The sequence below is a fragment of the Pelmatolapia mariae genome, linkage group LG6 (assembly GCF_036321145.2).
Source record: "Pelmatolapia mariae isolate MD_Pm_ZW linkage group LG6, Pm_UMD_F_2, whole genome shotgun sequence".
NCBI lineage: Eukaryota > Metazoa > Chordata > Actinopteri > Cichliformes > Cichlidae > Pelmatolapia > Pelmatolapia mariae.
The window spans coordinates 33374495-33390353 of NC_086232.1; the positions used below are offsets into that span (position 1 = coordinate 33374495).

Here is a 15859-nt window from a genome sequence, read left to right on the forward strand (position 1 = left end):
ATACAAAACCACCAGACTGAGAAACAGCTTCATTCCAGAAGCTGTGAGACTTCTCAATGCATAAATAGACAAGAACTGATATTGTAGCACCTTAATCACTACTGACACTTACTGACACTGTCACTTTATCAATGCTGGTCATCATGCCACCTGCTAAAATATTTATACCTATATTTATACCTACATTTTATATCCATACTCCATACTGGTACTCAGGTTGTTGCACTCTATTTATTGTATTATTTATCGTATTATTTTATTACTTGTTATTCTGTTTTTGTTTAAAAAAAAATATTTATTACTTTAAAAAAATTCTGTTTCTTTGTTATTCTGTTTCTTTTCGCTCCAGGACCGTGTGTACATAATTTTGTTCCACCTCATGTAAACATGTGATGGGAATGACAATAAAGCTCCTTGAATCCTTAAAAAGTGCTGAGCTGTCAACTGATCACCACCTGGTGGTGAGTTGGATCAGGTGGCGCGGGAGGATGCTGGACAGACCTGGGTGCCTAAACAGATAGTGAGGGTGCGCTGGGAATGCCTGGCAGAGGCCCCCGTCCGCGAGATATTCAAGTCCCACCTTCGACAGAGTTTCGACAGCATTCAGAGGAAGACTGGGGACATTGAGCCTGAGCAGACCATGTTCAGCACCTCCATTGGTGAAGTGGCTGCACTGAGCTGCAGCTGCAAGGTGGTTGGTGCCTGTCATGGTGCTAAACCCCAAACCAGATGGTGGACACTGGATGTGAAGGAAACCATCAGGCTGAAGGAGCCGCATTACCAAAAACCAGGGGATGAAAGAAATTGTGGCTGAAAAACTGTTAGTTATGTAGTTCTTTCTTTTCTAAATAGACGCTTCAGGCTGTGCCTTTACAAGGCTAATTGTTAAAACTTAAAACATATTTAAATATGTGCATATGATCCACAACTCTCCATCTTGTCATATAAACAATTAGTATTTGGTGAATTATATTCAGACATTTTCAGTCTATTAAAAATAATACAACAAGGTGAGTGTAGACCTAACCAGCCATGAGCACACATAGCAGCCACAATGAAGGACAGACTCGCTTCTGCAGGTTCTGCTTTTGAAAAATCATCTTTATAAAATAATCTGTCAATTTCTGTTGGCTCAGTTTCCTCCTGTTTCTCACTTAGAAGGTTAGGTAAGCAAGTTGTCTTTTGGTTGGGCTTAGGGCCCTTTAGAGTTTTGTTTGTTATTTTGGCATTGCTCACTGCTGACATAAATAAATGGCTGCATAGCACTTTGAAAAGTGCTAAGGTTTTGCTCTTTCTTGGGTGGTGTGTGAGTGGGGGGGTCACTTTTCTTGTTGCGTTCAATTCCCTCTTTAGGCCAAGAACGTAACAGCATTATATGACAGAAAAGCTTTTTTTTAAAGAACAAATTAAATGGCACACACAAAGTAATCTTTATCTTGAGAAAGCTCAGTAATATGAGTCATTGTTTTTTAGAGTTGTCGTTTAATAGTTTAAGAAATGACTGTGCCCCCCAATGACTTTGTCACCAAACACATCCTTCCTAGCAAGTAAGCCACAAAGAAGTCAACATTTTGTAGCAGACGTGCATGTGTGTACCAGTAGATGTCTGACTCATCGTGTGGTCACAGTGCTTACGAACACTATGTTCTTTAAAGAATACTGAAGCAGAACCACTTTATAAACTAAAAGTATATTTTCATATCAACAAACGTTTTAATAATTTTTGTTTGCTTTTGTCTCCTTATGAATGATCCAACCGAAATAATCTACACCTATGCTGCATTATACTGTATGTATGATACACAGTTATATTTTATGTCCATCTAAATAATCTGCATATAAACATTTAAAGTCACTCTTCTATTTGCTTTCTGTAGGTTTAAGTAAGCAGTGTGATGTGACAGCAAGTAACAGACAAGCTAAATGAAATAAATGTGACCTAAGGCCACATTCTGTAAAGGCTGCTAGAAGAAAGTGTAAAGGTTGAATATACCGCTTGTGTGTCGCACCATCATTTGGTATGATTATGATACCACTTTGAATTTGCGTTTAGAAATACAACCTTTAAGTTGTTAATCATAGTTCTTTATGCTGTTGTTCATATTTCTAATGTCTCAGCTTATTGTTTTTGATATAAAATCAACTAAAGGATCCAAATACAAATATAGAAATATGAAAAATCTCTCAAAGAATTATAGTCAAATAGTTTACTTTATTTTATGTAAAATTCAAAGAATAAAATAAGCTGTCAGGACAAAAAAGACTTCTCAGTCCATGGTTTGAGGTTCTTGTGCCTGGTAGATGGCAGCATATTCGGAGGTGTAATTATCATCGGTCTCTGGAGCAACGTCTGAATCAAAAGCCTGCAGCTCCACTGCAACCTGACCAGATGCATCATCTGTATTTTCCTCCCGATGATCACCCTGTAAATAAATTACCATTGTAGCTATTTTCTGAACAGTGAACATTAATGTTTGAAAAAGCCTTTAGATATGGAAACTCAGTTTTGAAATTGTTGAAGAACAAATGGTCACTCACCTCACCCTTGTTGTCTTCAGCTCTGTTCGGACCTTTTGAGATAAACAAGAAGATTTGTAATGTACCTGAACAATACCCTGCCATGGAATTATTATACTTTACTGTCTCTAAACGTGTGATACTAGCCTGTGTGACTCCGCCAGTGTCCATAGAAAATAACAGGGATGATGGCACAGACCAGAAGAGCTAAGGTCCCTGAGACAATGATGACCATTGTAGTGTCTGCACAAAACAAAAGACTTTCCTTTAGTTTGGAGAACAGCAGGTTCATAAAACAAATCAAGACAATTGTCCTAAAGACATTTTAAATCTTCTTATTTTTATGGAGAAAAAAAGCACTAACCAATATCTTGTGTCATGTTAAAGTTTATTTCTGTTGATAATATTCCCTGTATTCTAGGAGTAAAGTTACTTTTATGGTGTACCACTTTGCCAAAGTTCGTGTGACAAATGTGACAGTTTAGTTAAAACTTTAAATTTTCATTTATTACATTTTTTTAAATCTATGACAACATTTAAAAATTATCTCAGGTGAACTACAAAACATGACATTGTACACTGTGTCGTTATCTATTTAACAAAACCTAAACCAACATGGAGAAGCACTGTGTGAAAAACTAAGCAAACGTTTGGTGCTTGCATGGGAATTAAGAAGGAAAGCAGTTGCCAGGTGCTGCTAGTGTAAGTGGGACTACCTCTTGCACTAGTTTTAGCAGTTTGCAGGTCTGCAGCATTCAGGTATTCACCTGAATGTCCATAAGACCTCTGGAACTATGTCCCTTAGACAGATGAGAAAGTGGAGATGTTTGTCATTTTAACAGTGCCACATTTGGTGAAAGCCAAAAACCCAAACCACTAAAACAATTATTATATTACAAGTAAAATTTTAAGTCCTATCCATTCTCTTCCGCTTATCCTTATCAAGGTCGGAGCAGAAGAATTCTTACGTCCGTATGGACAGGTATCCAGCTGTAGCTAGATTGTGAGTACCATAAATGCAACCATGACATCTGCACCATGAACACATCAAAACAATGAAAAGGAGAAAATGTAAGCAAGACTGTGGAATGTCATTATTTTGTTATTGCTGAGCAAGTATTTTCATGCCATCAGTTGGAAGCAATGCTATGCTGCAGCACACAAAAAATCAACTTTGGTGTAATGTATAAATCTGAGTCAGATTAAACCATTCTTATCCAGAGTTTTGCTATACATACATGCTGTATTTGCTGTTGTTAAGCTTGCTATCAGATCCATGTGGCCTTGAAATACCTGTGAGTCGGGATGCTTCATGTCTGTTTCTCTTTCCATCTGAGGGTGAAGATGCTGCTGGCGATTGCTCGGTGCTGGATGTAAAGCTGTCATGTGAAAGAAGTGCTGTTTTGTTCGGAATGATAGTAGTGGAGGAAGGAAATCTGGGAACAGTGGAAGCTTTGAGAGAAGAGGACGCAGGAAGACTGATGAGAGATAATGCTTGTGTGCTCATGTGACACTGAAATAACTTTGTTAATAAAGAAGTTAATATACATTTCAGTCTTAATTTAGTTAAGTATTGCAAATGCCAGCCACATACTGGTGGGCTCAACATTAGCTATTGTCTCCTCCAGCCTATCCACAAATTGATCACATCAATGAAACTTTACAAGACTAAGATTTTCTTTGGTTTTATAGTCCAGCTGTGCACAAAAATGGTCAAATGATTGCATTATGCTAACCTACAGTTAAAACTTTAACCTTAAAATGGGTCACCTGCACCCATGGAGGAAACCTGCAGGAAACTTAACCTACCTTCTACAACTATGAGATTGATTTCCCGATACAACACATTCAAGGTTTTCTCCACTCCACAGCGATATCTCCCTGTGTCCGCTTTCTCCAGCTTCTTTATAGCCACATTGAAGACTCCATCTCCTCTGCCACTGTTAATGCTGTATCTCCCTTGACTTGCGACAGTGGATCGCCTCCTCTCACTCTGAATGAGAATGCTTTCGCTGGAGCAGACTCCTTTGCAGAAATACATGCTGTTGTGTTTGGCACCGCTGTCTCTCTTCCAGCTACCGGAGCAGTGGATGGAGACCTCACCTCCAACACGGCCCCTCACCTCTAGCACTTCTGAGGCCTCCATACCCACAACTGCAGTTTGACACAAAAAGGCCTGGTTACAGCTTAGCACTGGCTCTAACCAGCATACAAATGTGGTGAACACAAATTATATTTCTTGCTGTACTGACTTCTTTATCTTCTCATGCATTTTGATCTTGGAAAAACATTTCATTTCACTCAAAGTGAAACTTGATGTCCACATGACATGGATCATGCCCTACTAACCTGTTCAGGTTTGATCTTTATGTTTGTTTTCTCTGAATGCTTGTCTTCTATCTTTCCATTTTCTCCTCACCCCAAATGGTTCAGGCTTTTTTCCCTCTGAGTCTAACACCGCTGAGTTTCTTTCTTTCCAAGGGAACCATTCTCTTTAGCTTTACCTTATGATATAAAATGCACTGAGGAGAGTGCTGCTTTGCTATAGAAATAAGATCAACTGATATACCACAGTTAACTAGTTGGTTGGTTTATAGTTATAGTTAGTTTGAGTCAAGGAAATTATAAAATACAGTTTAATGGCATTAAAAGAAAGCACTGTAGACTTCTAATCCTTCAGACATTCTCTGCAAATTAGAAAAAAATGCATATCCATGCAGAGAAGAGGCTAAACAAAGAAACCTTTTATTTCACAGCCAGAGTTAAGTATCCTCAAGCATTATAAAAACATAGATGAAAAGATAAACAGTTTGACTCTGAGGATTTCTGCCAGACAAGCTCTCTGACATTTGTTTACTATGGTAAATGGTAAATGGCCTGTATTTGTATAGCGCTTTACTCAGTCCCTAAGGACCCCAAAGCGCTTTACACTACATTCAGTCATTCACCCATTCACACACACATTCACACATTTACTATTTTTGAAAGGGACTATTTTAACCCAAACCATGATTCTTTCATAAACTTAACCAAAATGTGACTGAAGACTAAATTAAAAAAAAATTAAAAATACAGACTACTTCATAATTTAATATACTTGCAATTCATTGCATTGAAATAACAACATTTTCCCACTCTATTAAAATATTATGTTGCCATTTCATTATAAATATGTAAGTAATAAAGTTAAAAAAGCATAATTATTAATAACTGTATGACTGTAACTTATAATTAATATAACACAAAAATGATCACACCAAACATCTTAACTTACTCTCTTGTTGTACATATCAATTTAAGATGATTTTAAGATGATAATATGATAAGAGTAGTACATTCAACTATACTGAATAAGATCGCTTTTGATGGCTTAACATTATGATTATGTTGTATGCATTGCAAACAATCACAAAATTTAGTTTTTATCTTTTTTTTAGAGTTTAATCAAGATTCAAAGTCACTGCAGCTGCATTACAAATAAAAACCAGTTAAAGTCTATATATCATATTAGACCAATCTTTGATTGTATTAAGAATAGCCTCATAATTCACATCAATTTAATTAATCAGACATTCATTAAAAGTAAAATATTCTATTTATTTTTGAAATTACTGGAGATGACCTGACAATTTCAAAACTGCTCTAACAGATCAAAAAGATCCATTTTCATTTAAGAAAATGCCATGAAGATAACTCCAAGAAATGATTCACCTACACATATTGCAGTAATTTCTTCACTTCAATTCATGTATAAGTACACATTAAAAATAAAATATAGCTTTTACTGATTAAAACAAATGCCTCTGGATAGAACTGATCAAAACTCACCTGAGAAGCAAAAAGACACGAGGACATGAAGGGGCTTCATTTTTTTATCCGAGTAGAAAATAAGGTAAGTAAAAAAAAGAAATAGCGCAGCAGAAATGTCTAGCAGTCTGCCTCAAATTAGTCATCTGATTCACTGCTCAAAGATTGAGTAAAGCTACAAAGCTGTGATTGTACCAAGAAATGATTGCATCTTGTTTGCCTTCAGCTACTGTCATTATTAAATGGGCATGATGTTGTTTAACCGTCCCTCTTTAGCTAAAAAAAAAAAAAAGCGAGAGAAAGAAACAGGGAACATACCATATGGAAGCCTTCATCAGTCTTCTAAGAAGAATTAGTTCATGACTCTTTCAGGGTATGAACTCTTCACCACTGGCTCTTCCATTTGTTTTAGTACATACAGTCCATGAAGCTCAAGGGCATCAAACTAAACAAGCAGACTCTGCTGACCATGTCACGGGTATCAGAGGACAGTCTGAGGATTCTTTCATATTGCAAGGTAGCCATTCAAACCACAGTTATATAAGAAAATCATACTTATGTTCATTAAATACTCCCAATGAATTCTCTGAAACTAACTGGGATGAGAAGGGGGCGATCCAAGGCATCTTCTTTGCATTGTTATCTCTATTAACTTAAAAACTGAAATGCCTCGTCTTCTCAATATCTCAATATTATAACTTTATTAGGAAATTTACTTATTATAATTGTGTTTTACAGACATTACCTTGAGTGAACCAGGGCTGCATGGCCCTTTTGATTTAGTCCAAATTAGTCCTGCATGTTGTGAGCAAAATCTGTGATGTGCAATGTATAAAACTGAAATAAAGATATGAATTTTAGGAAGTTTTTTTGACCATATGTCTATGCTTTAGCATGTAGTCTGGTAAAAAAAAAAGAAAAAAGAAAAAAAAAAGACCCAAAACACAAAATAAACAAATTAAATAACCTTCTACTAATACTTTTATTGAATTAGGACAAATGTTAACATCCTGTGCAGAAATACATGGGTTCAATAAATAAAATTACATTTTCTTTTGTGAAATGGTTATCATGTGCATATATTTTGATAATAAACAAAGCATTATTCAGAGATGTCAGAACTAGTCCAGATTCTGAATAAAGGCCATAAATGAACAATGTCAGGATGAACATCAAATTCGAAATGTAAATGACAAAAGAAGCAAATCTAAGTACTAAACACTGCAAGTGCAGTCAAGCCTGCCTGGTGATGTTGGTTGGTGGTTTGTGTAGAGTGTGCCCTACCCAGCACCATCTTTTCTTCCTGGTTTCTTCCTCTATTGGGAGTCGACAGGTTCTTTCCCATAGGTTGATGTTCTGATGGTGTCTGGCCAACAAATGTGGGAGTTCCTTTTGAGACAGCTATTGAGGAATGTCTGGGTTTATTTGTTTGAGGGTTTTGTGTTTTTTTCCAGGTGTCATCCCCGTACAGCAGTACTGACTTCACGTTGGATGCCCAGATGTTCTTGATGTGGATTAAGCATCAGTTCCACCTTGTTGGTTGATGATGTTGCCCAAGTAGGTGAAACAGTGTACTTCATCTAGAGGACTTCCGTTAAGGATGCTTGGAATGTTGCTATTGGAGTTGATCTTGAGGATTTTGGTCTTCTCCTTGTTGATGATGAGTCCACCATGTGCATTGGTCTTTTTTTGCATCTGCTGCTGGCTGTGAGAAAGAAGTGGCAGGTCGTCAGGAATGTCAGGGATCGGCAGCCCTGGGCACGCGTGCCACAGCTGCCACGCAAAGGGTTAACTGATGGCACAACCATAGCTGGACTGGCCATCAGGCATACCGGTGATTTTTCGTTTTTATGGGCCGATGATTTATTTATTTATTTTTTTTGTAACAGTATAAACAATGAAAGGTGTTGGATTGGCCAGATGCTGGTCGATGTGTAAAAATAACTCAGTTGTTTGGTGGCGGCTATGGCGGAGCTTCCACAGAGGCCAGCAGGTGGATGAGGGTAAGGGGAGGCAGGAGGAGGAGAGACCCGAGGCGGCCGCCGGTCCGAGTGTCAGGTGAACTGAACTTCAGGTAAGAAGTTATGACCTGCAGTCTATCTGGGTCAGATATAAACCAAGTTTAGTTTGTTTTCGTTGTGCTGACTTTTTACCGTCAGTTACAATAACTCGTACTGCGTACTAGCTAGCATGATGGAGTTTCTACACAGCTGGGTGGGTGCTATGATGTTACTGATAGTGAACTTTATTTTATTCACAAGGTTAGTTAGTAGAGTTGCCAACCGTCCTGTAAAAAACAGAATCGTCCCGTATTCAGAGAAAATATTAGGCGTTTCGTATTGAGCTGAAAAGGAACACCGTATGTCCCGTACTAAAGCTAGAATGGAAAAAAGACAAAAAGCTGGATTTATTCTGTCTTTACGCTGCACAGCTGCCTCTTCTTCTCTCATTCTCTCCCCCTCCTTCTCCTGTTGCTACTTCAATCATGAAACTGATCAATGATCAGCTGATCGGCTTTTTTGACGCAAGTCCCGTCTCTCTTGTTTGTTTATCACCCACTTTGCACCAGAAAGAGGAAACCAGCGGATGTCGCACTAAACAACAGCAGCACGTTTAAGCTGTTGTTAGAATTTATTTAATATTACCTTCTAATATCAGCTGATGTTTGCTGGAGCCACAGCCGTAAAAGCTGCTGGCCATGATATCGGTTTGGATATGTGGTGAGAGGGAAACATGAAGATGAAATCAGGAGATGTCCTTACTGAATCATCAGAGCTGAGAAACAGGGTTACCTTTTAGGTGACATGAATGAATTGAAGGGAAGTTATGAACTGTTTCTGAGAGACAAATAGCACTTTGAGGGTCTCGAAAAGTGCTATATAAATGCAATCCATTATTATTAAATAACACCAGGATCCTTTTCTATGTAGCTGACAGCTGGTAACTGTGCAGGGGCGGGTCTAGGAAAGTTTTCCTAGGGGTCCAGGTAGGGTATTAACAGGGAAAGGGGGGCACAAGGAAATACTTTTCTTTCTTATTCTCATTTAAAATGTCTAGCTTTTAATAAATAATTATCTGAATCCTACAATCAAAGTTTTTATCTGATGTAAAATTTATAGAAATCATACATATACCAACAAGACAGCGTACATCACTGTCACAACAGTGTTTGTTTTAATTCAAAGGCTTTATGGCTTTAATACCTGGTGGGTTGGTCTCTAGTCAAAATGCCCGGGATGATTTTTTTCTCCCAGTCCATCCCTGGGCACGACACGCAGTGAATTAATCTGAGAGGGTGCATTAAAAAATAAATGGCCGGGCCAGCGGTGCACATCGCAAATTAGCTCATATAGACACGTTAGTTGTGCCGCTTCTTAATGACGGTATCTTAGCTAACTACCAGATTCAACTTGTAATTGGCTAAAAATAACTACTGGTGAGAGGGACGTTGCTAGCTGGCAGTTTTTTCAAGCGATGTTGATATTTCCACATTCTGACACTTCAGGAGTGTCAGAAAGCTTCAGGAGCTTTCCGCTCAGCGCAGCATCAGCACCACGGAAATACATGGATACATCCGTAGACTCAAGAAAGAATTCACAATGGGTTTTCAGGACTTTCAGGTGTATGGACCAATGTTTTCATTTTTGATCAAACCAGAAAGCTTTAATGAGCAGCTGGATTTGTCTCACATTAACTGGCTGAGTTAATGCCAGTTAATGTGACATCGAAATGCAGCTGATTGAACTGAAAACCTCAACTCTGTGGGGGTCAAAGTTTGCAGAACTACGAACGCAGCTGGAATCCACAGCTGTGCGTGTTCACTGAGAATGCATTTTCACCTGCTGGACATCACTACCTGACAAGTTTAAATGTCTTCAGAACATTGCAGAGGCCTTATTGACAGTATTTGGCTCTACATATCTGTGTGAGCAGATTTTCTCTCACATGAAGAGTGTCCTCAGGTAGCCGTCTGAATGCTGGACACTCGGAGACCTGTGTCTCTGAGTGGGAGACCAGAGATCACATTAACATGTGTATCTCTGTATTAACAAACATACCACATTGGCCCAGTTTATTTTTCTTATCATTGTTGTGAGGAGACCATAAATAGCATTTGCATTTTCTGTTGTACAGTCCATTTGCTGTTATGGAGTTCTTGTTATGGATAAAAAGTTTCTTTTTTTGTTTCAAAATATCTGATAACTATTCGTTGATAGCTGCCAACATCTGCGAACAAATATAATTCTATAAAGTGGTTCTATATAGTGTGTAACTGTTAAAATAGAACGTTATTAAATTTATTGCTAATGCAATCATATGGCACATTGACTTCTGAGGAAATTTTAGATGGCACTCATCATCAGAAAGGTTGCCTACCCCTGGTCTAAGTCATCAAGCTGACTCCAAAGGGTCCACTAAATTCCATTCCTGCATTCACTGGTGGAAGTCTTCATGATCCAGTCGATGACGACAAGCAGACAAGCAGGCATCCTTGTCGGTCTCCGGTCTTCACCTGGAAGCTGTTGGTGAGTTGCCCTTCGTGGATTACTCTTCAGGTCATGACCTCATGAGCTCTTGATCATGTTGACCATCTTGGCTGAGATGCCGTAGTATCGAAGGAGGTTCCATAGGCCCTCTCAGTCCACACTGTCAAATGCCTTCTCATAGTCAATGAAGTTGATGTACGAGTTCCACTCCAAAGACTGTTCAACTATGATGCATAATCTTGTGGTCTGATCTGTGCATGATCGGTTCTGTTAGAAGCCTGCTTGTTCATCTCGTAGTTGTGAATCAACAATTCCCTTCATCCTCTCTAGGGCTACATCCACATGTACATGGGTAATTTTGAAAACACAGCTTTTTCTATGCATTTGGTCGTTTCGTCCACACGTAAACTGCATTTAGTATCACTGAAAACTGATATTTGTAAAACCTCCTGCCAGGGTAAAGATTTTCGAAAACTCAGTTTTTGCGTTTATGCGTGGACGAGGAAAACAGAGGCTGTATCCCAATTCAGGGTCTGCAGCCTTAAAGGCCGCATGTTAAGGCCGATTACGTCACAGCGACGCGACGAAGGCTGTCCCAATTCAAAGGCTGCTCGAAATGCAGCCCTCAAATGCGTCCTTCATTTCCCTGAATTTTAAGGATGTGGCGGTGTAGACTTCATGGCCCAACATATCCCAGACTTCATAGCGCGGCGGTGGGTGTGGATAATTTTGCCGAAAAAAACGGCTGAATCAGAGCGGCCAAAGAGTAAACTTTTAAAAGTAAGTACTGAATATTATGTAACTTATTTATGTGCAAATGTTTAATAATGAAGAACATTAAAACATTACTGTTGGCCACATGTCGGCAAAGCTATGTGACATTAGCAATGTTTGTACTTAAAGCGTTTACTTGGTTTTAAAGCCTTTACTCTAAAATATACGCCATTCAATAGTTGACCTTAATCCTACAGAGAATGTGATGATTTTATGGATAATTAAAGTCAGTCATATATCCACAAACACAACAAGCTGAAAGTCAGTGATGCTGCTTGGTTTGCAGTCCTGAATATCACGGCACAAGCAGGATTCACTGCACTGTTAATGTTAGCTATGTTATATTGCTGCCTCTGTTCGGTGGTGTCGAGCCAAATGGACTTTAACGTGTGTTTGAACGAGCTGACGGTTCACTCGTTAAGCTGAAAGAAAGATGCTTTAATCACAGGAGTCACACATGTGTCCACTGCACCATCTGGGAACTCTTCTTGTTTAGCACTCGTAATAACACAAACAATAAATCCTCCTTCTCTTGTGCTGTTTTGTAGCAGTGTATACACCTGAGACTGTCACCTGTCTGTCTGTCCTGCACTCTCTCTCTGTTTCTTTCTCTCTGATTGTGTAATAAAAGTATGAACATGTATTTATAAGTTACACTTGTGTTTGAATCCTGCAGCTTATCACACATTTGATTTCCATGTGTGACAACTGCAAGTGTCCAGAGTGAGGACAGACTGAGGGACCCACTGCTGCACATCATCTGTGAGGCTTTGCACCCCTGATGATCCACCAGGACAAACTCAGCAGTGTGTGAGGAAGAGGAGGAGGAAGAGCCAGCAGCAGCTGATAGATGGAGAGAATAGACAGACTGTTCCCTGTTTGTGAAGGACTGCTAGAAAAGTTTAAAATAACTAATTGTCTGTCCTGAATCAGTCTTATTAGGTAATGTTCAAATAATTTTATCATTCCAGTGTTTTCAGTGTGGGAGAAAGTACTCAGGGCCTTCAAGTTAAACACTATGAAAGGCAGAAACAAGTTTAATATTCAGAAACCTAAAGTATGTATCAGCAGCAGAATGGAGCTGAAAATAAATGTTTGTTTCAGTTTTATGAAGCTTTGAGTATTTTGGATTAGTAGTACTGCTGTGTTTGTTGCATCATATTGCTGTAATTGTTTATATGCTTTATATATTCTGAGGTAAGTTGATCTATAGTGTTACATCATATTCTATAAGGATGTTATGTGTTTGTATACTTTCTGCCCAATTTGACCCATTTAGCAGAAGTCAGCCTGTTTAAGGCTCTGATATCTATTCTGTGTGACTTAAAACTGACTGAAAGAACAATATTTGTCTCATATACAGTCAGGTCCATAAATATTGGGACATCGACACAATTCTAACATTTTTGGCTCTATACACCACCACAATGGATTCCAAATGAAACGAACAAGACATGCTTTAACTGCAGACTGTCAGCTTTTATTTGAGGGTATTTACATCCAAATCAGGTAAACAGTGTAGGAATTACAACAGTTTGCAAATGTGTCTCCCACTTCTTGAGGGACCAAAAGTAATGGGACAGAATAAGAACCATAAATCAAACATTCATTTTTTAATACTTGGTTGCAAATCCTTTACAGTCAATCACAGCCTTAAGTCTGGAACACATAGACATCACCAGACGCCGGGTTTCATCCCTGGTGATGCTCTGCCAGGCCTCTACTGCAACAGTCTTCAGTTCCTGCTTGTTCTTGGGGCATTTTCCCTTCAGTTTTGTCTTCAGCAAGTGAAATACATGCTCAATCGGATTCAGGTCAGGTGATTGACTTGGCCATTGCAAAACAGTCCACTTCTTTCCCTTCAAAAACTCTTTGGTTGCTTTTGCAGTATGCTTTGGGTCGTTGTCCACCTGCACTGTGAAGCGCCGTCCAATGAGTTTTGAAGCATTTGTCTGAATATGAGCAGATAATATTGCACGAAACACTTCAGAATTCATTGTGCTGCTTTTGTCAGCAGTCACATCATCAATAAATACAAGAGAACCAGTTCCACTGGCAGCCATACATGCCCACGCCATGACACTTCCACCACAATGCTTCACTGATGAGGTGGTATGCTTAGGATCATGAGCAGTTCCTTTCCTTCTCCATACTCTTCTCTTCCCATCACTCTGGTACAAGTTGATGTTGGTCTCATCTGTCCATAGGATGTTGTTCCAGAACTGCGACGGCTTTTTCAGATGTCATTTGGCAAACTCTAATCTGGCCTGCCTGTTTTTGGGGCTCACCAAAGGTTTACATCTTGTGGTGAACCCTCTGTATTCACACTGGTGGAGTCTTCTCTTGATTGTTGACTCTGACGCACATACACCTGCCTCCTAGAGAGTGTTCTTGATCTGGCCAACTGTTGTGAAGGGTGTTTTCTTCACCAGGGAAAGGATTCTTTGGTCATCCACCACAGTTGTGTCCCGTGGTCTTCCTAGTTTTTTGGTGTTGCTGAGCTCACCAGTGCGTTCCTTCTTTTTGGGAATGTTCTAAACAGTTGTTTTGGCCACGCCTGATATTTTTGCAATCTCTCTGATGGGTTTGTTTTGTTTTTTTCAGCCTAATGATGGCTTGCTTCACTGGTAGTGACAGCTCTTTGGATCTCATCCTGGCAGTTGACAGCAACAGGTTCAAAAAGCAAACAGCACACTTGAAATGAACTCTGGACCTTTTATTTGTTCATTGTAATTGGGGTAATGAGGGAATAACACACACCTGGCCATGGAACAGCTGAGAAGCCAATTGTCCCATTACTTTTGTTCCCTTAAGAAGTGGGAGGCACATATACAAACTGTCATAATTCCTATACTGTTCACCTGATTTGGATGTAAATACCCTCAAATAAAAGATGACAGTCTGCAGTTAAAGGATGTCTTCTTCGTTTCATTTGGAATCCATTGTGGTTGTGTATAGAGCCAAAAATGTTAGAATTGTGTCGATGTCCCAATATTTATGGACCTGACTGTATAATACATCTATATATACACTGTCAAGGATACTTGTCTTTGAGTGAAGATTTAAGGTGATAGGAAATATAAATAAATGCAACTTGAATCTTTACTGAAGCTCAGCATTTGACACAGAGTTCACTCACATGAATTTCACTCACATGTGCTGTACCAGTGTACCTGCACATGTGATGTGACAATAAAAGTGATTTGATTTGAGAGTTCAAGTTCACTGCTGTAATAACTAATAATGATTAGTATAATAACTATAATATTGGCCATATTATATTTACACTGATTTTAGTCTCATGAACAACATTAACTAATTGTTATTTACTAACTAACCTTAAAATGACTGCTCAGTACAGAAATGAAGCCCAACAATCATGTTTTACAGTCCCGTGGTCTCAGCCTCAGATACTTATCAAATCACACAAAGCTCGTGTAGAAACAAATGAACAAAATATGTTCTCCTTCATTTCTGTCAAACAAAGCTGTATGACACGTTTCCAGCGGTTAGTATCATGGTTGCTAGGCAACCTGGGCAGCGCGACGGAGTCTAGACCGTCCCATTTCACAAGCCTACAAGCCTCGCACTTCCGGCCTTAGCGGTCTTTGAGTACGCGGCCCTTGTGGACCGTTAAGGCTGCGTACTTTAAGGCTGCAGAACCTGAATTGGGATACAGCCAGAGTCACGAAACGTCAAAGGTGTGCGCCTTTTTGAAGTCATGCTGTGCGCCACGTTATTGTTCACGAGATAAAATTTCTACAATGGCAGATATAGACAAAATACTGTTGCTGTTAATCTTACTATAATTTTTTTACACACTTACATATACACATGCAGTTACTGTCCCTCCATTTAGAAAGAGAGGCGTCAGAGTGAACTTCATGCCTCTGATTCACCTACAGCAGTGTTACTTTAAGTCTGTATTATGTGTTTAACCTGCTCACATTTTTATCATGGTGTAGTTTTGTCTTATGAATCCAGATAACAGAAAGATATCCTTGTTTAACTTATGTAGGCCTCTGGTGAAGGTAATCTAATGGGATGTATGACTGCCAGTGGAACTGGGTCACTAGTGTTTACTGATGATGTGACTGCTGATAGAGACAGCAGGATGAATTCTGATGTGTACAGAGCTATACTCTACTCAGATTCAGCCAAATGCTGCAAAACTGATCAGGTCGTGAGTCACATTGCAAACTGATAAAAACATACTGTAAAAGAAACACAAAAATTTCTTAAAGCAAAGAAATGGTATTTTTCAAAAAGAAGTC

General features: G+C 39.0%; 1 protein-coding gene and 1 pseudogene across 2 annotated transcripts; both read right to left on the minus strand.

Moving 5' to 3' along the window:
* Window positions 1-2255: 2255 nt before the first annotated feature.
* LOC134628690 (trem-like transcript 4 protein) lies at window positions 2256-6719 on the minus strand. 2 transcript variants are annotated; one of them, XM_063475437.1, is made up of 6 exons: window positions 6643-6719; window positions 4327-4671; window positions 3811-3969; window positions 2665-2760; window positions 2539-2570; window positions 2256-2423 (listed from the first exon to the last, which is right to left on the minus strand). In XM_063475437.1, exons 2-6 carry the CDS (start codon window positions 4661-4663, stop codon window positions 2268-2270), a joined length of 780 nt encoding a protein of 259 aa, XP_063331507.1. In that variant the 5' UTR covers window positions 4664-4671; window positions 6643-6719; the 3' UTR covers window positions 2256-2267. The 2 variants fall into 2 exon arrangements, with proteins under 2 accessions (XP_063331507.1, XP_063331506.1); XM_063475436.1 differs by lacking the exon at window positions 6643-6719 and adding an exon at window positions 6346-6494.
* Window positions 6720-7839: 1120 nt separating this feature from the next.
* On the minus strand, window positions 7840-11132 carry LOC135933207 (uncharacterized; annotated as a pseudogene).
* Between the last annotated feature and the right edge of the window lie 4727 nt (window positions 11133-15859).